Source organism: Rutilus rutilus (assembly GCF_951802725.1).
Source record: "Rutilus rutilus genome assembly, chromosome: 21".
Lineage (NCBI taxonomy): Eukaryota > Metazoa > Chordata > Actinopteri > Cypriniformes > Leuciscidae > Rutilus > Rutilus rutilus.
In genome coordinates, this window is record NC_140226.1 from 10,015,597 (window position 1) to 10,023,906 (window position 8,310).

General features: G+C 40.5%; 1 protein-coding gene across 4 annotated transcripts in view; it reads right to left on the bottom strand.

Annotated features, from left to right (window-relative positions):
* Window positions 1–3,980, bottom strand: part of stxbp5b (syntaxin binding protein 5b (tomosyn)) — a 43,073-nt gene extending 39,093 nt beyond the window's left edge. For all 4 annotated transcript variants that reach the window (XM_084392648.1, XM_084392647.1, XM_084392646.1 and 1 more), the window contains exons 1-2: window positions 3,489–3,980; window positions 916–1,013 (exon numbers count right to left, since the gene is read on the bottom strand). In XM_084392648.1, coding sequence (XP_084248774.1) covers window positions 916–1,013; window positions 3,489–3,635 — 245 coding nt within the window. In that variant the 5' untranslated portion in view covers window positions 3,636–3,980. The remainder of the gene's footprint in view (window positions 1–915; window positions 1,014–3,488) is intronic.
* Between the last annotated feature and the right edge of the window lie 4,330 nt (window positions 3,981–8,310).

Consider the following 8,310-nt stretch of genomic DNA (forward strand, 5'->3'; position numbering starts at 1 on the left):
GGGATAAATACCCTGCTTCTAGGAGATGTGCCTCTGAAATGAGGCTGCTCAAATACATGACTCTGAGAAACTGGCTTCTTTGATTTTTACCGCCTGGAATCAACTGAACTTCTCACTGATGACTGAGCATGATAAGCACAACTTTTAAAATGCTCAATGTTTATTTTGATTTTTAGTCAAGCAATGGAGGTACTCTAGACATGCATGCACAGGCCAATGGATATCTGAGAATGTCGCTATTGGCCAATAACTCTGCCTACTTGTCTGAATAATAAGGTGTGAACATTTAAAAACATACTAACAGTACTGAGAATAAATGCATTTTTAATTCAAACAAAATACTGCATAATATAAAAGCAATGAGTCACATGGTTTTACTTCAGTGGTGTTTTACCAAAATAAAACATCATTATTGCCTTAATGTCATATTTATATCAGCCACCCTGCCTTCTAGATATTGGCATCAACATCGGTCACTGAGTAACACACATCAGTCAATCAATAATACTAGGCATGTTGATTTCTAGGCATGTTTTGATCATGTTCAAGCTAATTCCCACAGGCTTGGGTGTCTTTCCTTTAGTTTTCCTTTAGTTCCGTTGAGCCGGTAGCTCCTATGATGGTCCTCTAGGGTAAATATTCATATCTCCTGGGTGAACAGCAAGGCTCTTAGAAGCTTATTTGCCAAAGGATGTTGTTACTTGTATTTTGCAACTTATGTAATCAAATGTTGGAAGTTAGGAATAAAGGAGATGCCGCAAAATTACTATGTGCAACAATACTTCCAACACAGAAGGGTGGGAGGACTGCCTTTGTTTAGATATACACAAACAACGCATCCACATTTGACACTTTTTTCTTCTTCTAAGTAAGTTAGGCTAGCTATGTTGCCAGCTCTTCATAAAAAAAGGATACAGTCTTAGGGCTCCACTCTGTGTGCCAATAGCCAGAATTTTCTGTACAGGGTCAAAAGCCATGGAGGAGGGTTGATAGGGAAAGCCATGTCGCAGTGTCTGTGAAGCAGAACATGATTTGCATTAAACTACAAACATGACAATGGAGTTCTTAAAGGAATAGTTCACACATAAAATTAAAGTTCTTATTCACATTTTGATCTAAACCTGTGTTGACCACGTCTATCAAGTGCCCTATATTCTAAGTCTTTAGAAGCTACTTTGATGAGAAACTGAACGAAATTGAAGTTGTTATTTGCTGATAACATTCCCTGTGACCAAATACAATGCACCAATGCAAAGATGTGGATTAGATAATAAAATTTAAAGCTAATTTTCAGAAAATAACCTATAATCCAATCTGTACCTCATACAGCCTCAGAAGACTAGAATAGGAAGCACTTTTACCATTCTTTTTTAGAGCTTGACATGTTATTGTATGTAAAAGATCTGCGTAAAGATATACAAAATTCTCCATTTCTGTTCCATTGGAAATACTATACATGAAGGTCAGTAAATAACAATAGTTTTAATCTTTTAGGCAAACTTAAACTTTCCTTTGGAAAACAGTATGCCTGACAGAAAACATCATTCCATGTCAATAATTCAAAAGAATCTCTGAAAGACTTGAGCAAAGAAAACACAATGTTAGTTAAACATTGCATATGCGGAAACATCCTTAGGTCAGTGCATAATATTCATGATACTTTGAGTATGTCAATATACATGAGGTAAACAAAGAAAAAGAAAAAGGAACAATATATCAATAAGCCATGTGGAGGAATACAAACAAGGAATAACAATTCAGAAAAAAATAAAAATTTAAAGTTAGCAATGCCTTTCTTTTTTATCAGCGTTAAGAACTTCAAAGTAGTCAAATGCTTACTAAAGTTAAAGTAATAGGCCTACTGTGCGTATGTAAATAATAACAGGGTCTGAACAGGGTGCGGGATTGTTTTGAACACAATTTTAAATGTTCCTGAAAGTTCTGCCGCCACAACGCATAATTCTTAAAAGCACAAACATCATTTAACATTTTAAAAGTTAAAAAGTTGCAAATTGCAATTACAGTATATTCAGTTTATGAAAATGAAATTACTAAATATAATTATAACATTTTAAATATCTATATTTTTGTTAAATAGTTTTAGTTATCATATTTTCTCATATTTATTTCGTTATTTTGTATTTCTGCAAGGTCATAATTACGATAGGGTAATTCTGTCAAATCGATAACATTTCAGAAATTTCCCCAGCTCAAATTTTTGATTTTGTTAATATTTTTTTCTGAAGAAAGAAGAACATAAATAGTGATGAAAGCCAAAATATTAAAAGTCATGGATGTATATTTAGGGAGTTATGCATTGTTTTGTCGAGGGGGTCAATTATGACAATTTTCAACTGAGATTTGGAACAGGGGGGTAAAAATGACTTTAGAAAGATGGCAGCATCGTTATTCTTTTACACAGAGATTGGTTGGTCTATTAGTAAAATCTGTTGAATTTAACAATATTTTTGGCATTATGTGCCAATGGTGACAGTTAAAAAATGGGAAAAAGGCACTTCTTTTGTTTTTTGCCCGAAGTTTGCATGCCTGTAACTCAATCTCTTAATATCCTTTTAAATTCTAAATCTCAACAAACTTTTCTTGTGGTATTTTTGTACTTTTAGGTCATTTTGACCCCTCTATACAAAATAGCCTAGTGGATTACTCACTAAATATACATCCATGACATTTTATATTTTGGCTTTCTTCTTAATTTATGTATGTCTTTACTTTCAACAGAAAAAAAAAAATATTTATATAAAATAAAGGCAAAATATCAATAATATTACAATTACATTGAATCAATATAAATAAATAAATTGATAAATAAATCAAATAATAATAAAATAATAGTATTTATTATTTAAAAATAGTATTTTATTAATTCTTATCATTATTAACATCAATATGTAATCTTTTTTAATAATTTAAAATATTTAAAAATATATTAAATAATCATTAGTTTGGCTCCTACGCTTTTCAACAGCCAGCGAATTAGAACATAAACCATGCATTCACACTGTTCTGTTCTAAAATCCGAATTGAATGCTAGACAAGACATTAAGCACAGGTATTTCTTGACAGACGAGACTGACACGCCTTTCGGCATGACAGAAATTAGTCTGTCATTTAAAATGACTCATACTAACTTGAATCAGTACCTCTCGTTGAAAAAGTAATTATAGAGTAAATGAATTCGTCTTAAACACAGAACACCGATTAGTCAAGAGTCAACTCGGACGTCACACGAGTGATTTATCTCGATGGACCGACCTCTGGGTGATTATTCCAGTCGGTGACGGTTAAAAAAACGAGTGTGTGTGATTTAACCGACTGTGATGCGAGTTGAAAACCATCGACCCTAGGCGAGCTGCTTTTAAATGCACTAGAATATCATTAGAAAATTGAGGCGAGTTGGCGCCACTCACATCCACACACAACACACACACACTCAGCCCCCTGTATGAGATCACAGTAACTAATCCCACCTTGCAGAGCTGGAAATGCTCTGACTGCAGGGTCTCCTGAATCAAGTCATTCTCCCTGCTTCCCGATGGAGGGGACGCGGCAGCGGAGGAGGAAGAGGAGGACGCAGTCAAGCCGTCCAACACCTTCCTGATATTAAACTTCTTCATATTACCTCCAGCAAATGCAAAACGAAGGCAGAATGTGCATGAACAGAGCGAGCATAAACCGAAGGTGGCGGAGACAGCCACACAAGCGCACTGTTGTTGATGTCTCACATGTCAGGCAGTGTTGTCATCCCGTCTCGTGCCCGAGCGAATGTCATAATCCCACGCTCATTTCCTAAACAAGGCCGCCGGGTCGAAATGTCACTTCTTTTTCATTTTAATCGCGACGCAGACAGCGTAATCCAGTTAGATTTGGTCAATCTCGCTGTGTTCCGTTCCCTCCCCTCGGCTGGTTCCCCCCACTGCTAACGCGGAAACGCAGAGCGCTGCAATCCCCGCGACGAGTCTGCGCTGTCGACGCGACACCCGGATGTGTAGGAGACGCGCCGCTGCGGCGCACTGACTCAGGATCAGTGCGATTGGTCTATGACAGTTATCTAAAATAACCTTCAGCAAAGTCAACAGTACGAACATTAGAGGAGGATTATGATGAAGATGAGCACAATCACCCACCGTGATGATGATGGCTTTCCTCGGTTTTATTTTTGTACACTCAATAGCCTAATACAATTTTATTGAATCACTATGAATGGTAATGAAATAATAATTAAACAATTTGATTCATTTTTAAACAATTAGCTATTATTATCAAACATTATTAATAAACAAATACTATATTAATTATATAAAAATAATACTTTTGTGCTGCTCAAAAGAACACATTTATTATCATTATCAATGTTGAAAACAGTTGTGCTGCTTAATAATTGTGGATAAACTGATCATTCTTTTTAGGATTCTTTAAAAAAAAAAAAAAAATTTTATTTGTTTTATTTAAAAATGTTATTTATAACAGTTTTTACAAACATAAAACAGATCAAAATCTCACAAAAAGGTATACAAAAAGTATGCTATACATAAAATAAACAAACAAAGGAAAAATATATATTTTTAAAAAGACCCCCACCCAAACCCGCACCAAAAAAATATATATACTTTTTAATTGTATATTTAAATTGAAGTAGCTGTCGCAATGAGAATCTGCCATCCTATAGTCTATTATAGCCTATTGTACTATAATAAAATGAACAAAATAAACAAAGAACAAGTCATGAAACAGCAACATATAGAAATATCCATTCATATCCAAATATCCATGTAACAATGTTTGTGGGACGGAAGGAAGAAGACAGGGTCGGCGTACTGAGGATCAGGGTTTTATTATTTCTCTCTGATAAAAATCAATATAAAGCGCGCGCACACTGCGCTGCAGGTAAACTCTTCTTAATTAACACAATAGAATATTCTTTCCAGCTTTCCAGGCTTTCTCCAGCGATCTCAACACCCACGAGTCCTGAGTTATCTCTCTCTCTCACAGCCAACGATCCTCAGTGGCTTTATGCGATCTCTCCGTGCCAATTACTGCAACAAGACACAGGTGTCTGTCATTATGCACTTGACCTACTTACTCACCACATCTCCCAGCTCTCTCTCTCAGTGCAGACCTCGCTGAACCACGCCCATCTTGCCACATACCCCCAACTGCCCGACTCAGGCCGGGGAGCCATTCGGCCTGCAGGCTTGCCCAATCACTGTGGGCTTCTTCTACTACCCCAATGTCTAGCATTGCCTCTAATTCCATCTGAACTACCTTTTTTTTTGTGTTCAGGTAACCGATATGGCCGGCTACGCACCACGACACCCGGCTCTGTCTCAATGTGGTGCTGAATGAGATTCGTTCGACCAGCAGGACGAAAACACGTCTGCAAAATTTGCTTGCAACCTGACTATGTCAGTGAGATGCAAACGGCGAGAGGTGATCTCCTCCCGGGTCCAGAGCGACAGATTAGGTTTTGGTACTCACTTCTGGTCCGAGATCCTCCTCTCCCGTCACTGTTGTTGCTAACATCACTGATTCCGCCTCAGTCCACTTTTTTAGGAGGTTGAGGTGACATATTTGACGTGCCCCGTTCCTATCCGACCGAATCACCACATAATTGAGATCTCCAACCCGTTGTGTGACCTCGAATGCTCCTTGCCACTTAGCGAGTAACTTTGAGGTAGACGTGGGTAATAATACAAGTACTTTATCTCCCGGTGCAAATTCTCGTAGTCTGGTCCCCCTGTCATACAACCGGCTCTGTGTGTTCTGGGCCTGTAGCATATTCTCCAATTTCCCAAAGTGTGAAGTTTTGCTCTCAGGTCCATAACATACTGAATTTCGTTTTTACTCTCAGATGGTCTGTCCTCCCAAGCCTCTCGCATGACGTCAAGCACCCCGCGTGGTTGACGCCCATACAGAAGTTCAAAGGGGAAAACCCCGTGGAGGCTTGCGGGACCTCTCTCACAGCGAATAACAGGGGTTCCAGCCTTTTATCCCAATTTTTGCCGTCTTCGTGAACGAACTTCCGAATCATGGTTTTTAAAGTGCGATTAAATCGCTCGACCAAGCCGTCTGTTTGTGGGTGATAGACGCTGGTTCGAACAGATTTAATGCCCAATAATTCGTACAGTTCGCGAATCGTATGTGACATAAACGCCGTGCCTTGATCAGTGAGAATATCCTTCAGGATTCCCACTCAGGAGATTAAACGGAACAGAGCGTCCGCCACGCTTTTTGTGTAAATGCTGCGGAGTGCTACTGCTTCAGGGTATCGTGTTGCATAATCCACCAGGACTAATGCAAAACGATGCCCTTGTGCGGATCGTTCTAATGGCCCGATGAGGTCCATACCAATTCTCTCGAAGGGGACCTGCATGAGAGGGAGTGGGTGCAAAGGTGCTTTTGGAGTGGCCGGTGGGTTTACCAATTGACATTCATGACAAGCGGCACACCACCTGCACAGAATATGCCCGGCCAGAAAAATCGGGTCATTAGATGATTTAATGTTGCTGCCTGACCCAAATGCCCTGCCATATGTTTATAGTGAGCCGCCTGGAAAAGTATTTCCCGACGGCTCTTTGGAACTAACAACTGAGTTGTATCTTGCTTTGTCTGAGTGTCTTGGGTCACTCGATACAACTTGTCTCTTAAAATAGCAAAATAAGGATAAGAGAGCGGTCGTGCAGGTTGGAGAAGCTGTCCGTCGATTGACTGGGCCTGTTCAAACGCATTTTTTAGCAAGTCATCCTGGGACTGTTCCAGGGGGAAATCATTGCGCTCTGTAAGGATTAGCCTTTCAACAGCGATCCGTTCCCCTGGCTCTGGTCCCAGCGGTCCTGGTTCAGCTTTTCCTAACTGTGCGACCGTGCCGTTTCCCCGCCCTCTATTCTCCCAAGAGACATCCGCACAGAGAAGCCCCAATAAATGACTAAATGCTGGCCAATTTGTCCCCCAAATTAGCAGATGTCTGAGGTGTGGATTAACAGCGGTGTATACTGTATATTGGACCCACTGCGCCGTCTTCTTTGGCAGTCGGGCAATGAACTGCTCCAGTAACACCTGGTCGACAATCTGGTCCACGTCGCTTCCCTCGACCACCGGCCATCTGCGGCATGCGTCCCGGAGCTGCTGAGCCATCACAAAGGGCCACTCTCACCCCGCTCTAGCGACCTGAACCATTGGCGATGTTATTCAGAGGTGAGGCCGACCCGCTGGAGGATGGCTCTCTTCAGGTCTTGGTAGACCAGGAGATTCTGAACCGGTAACTGCTGGGCCGCTCTCTGCGCCTCCCCCATCAGCAGGGTAATGAGGCGCACCGGCCAGTGATCTTGAGCCCACCCACAGGCCTCAGCAGACTTCTCGAACAAGTCCCGGAATGCCTCCGGGTCATCCTGGGGCCCCATTTTCGTGAGAGGCAGGTGCGTGTGTGGGCCTGGTGCAGCGGCTGCTGTTAGACTCTCTGTCCGAACCTCCCAGTCCACCCAGCTCCGGAACAGCTCGCGGTCCTCTTGCTGCACCTGGACAAGGGTTCGGAACCAGCGCTCCTGGTCCTCCCGCATGTCCAGCAACACCTTGTGGTGTTCTTGGTGGAGTCCCGCGAGCGATTGTATGATGTCCGCAAATGGCAAGGCTGACAGAGTCTGCATGATGGCAGCGGCACTCTTCTTCCCTCCCGGGTTTCGGCACCAGTGTAACAATGTTCGTGGGATGGAAGGAAGAAGACAGGGTTAGCGTACTGAGGATCGTGGGGTTTTATTATTTCTCTCTGTTCAAAATCAACATAAAGCGTGCGCACACTGAGCTGCAGGTAAACTCTTCTTAATTAACACAATTGAATGTTCTTTCCAGGCTTTCTCCAGCGATCCCAACACCCACGAGTCCTGAGTTAGTCTTTCTCTCAATATAACAATGTGGCAATTTGCCTCCACCTAAATGTGAAAAAAACACTCCACCTATACATTAAAAAAGAAAAAAGAAAAGAAAAAGAAATCTACATTATAACTCATGTCTTTTGAATGTAGTTTTCTGTGTTTTTAGTTTGACAGAATTCTCAAAAATATCATTCAGTTTTGATGGCAACTACTTGCAACTGGACTATTGTTTAATATGCCAGTATACTTGGCGATATAAATTATTTTTTACATTTGTTATATTTACATACATTTACAACAAATTTCATTCGAGATATGGGATTTTGTAGTTTCTGAGTTGTTTGTATCTAGTTATTTTTGGATGAAATTAATGGATGTTTTTGTTTTTGTTTTTTGTTTTGTTAATGTGTAATTTGTATTTTGC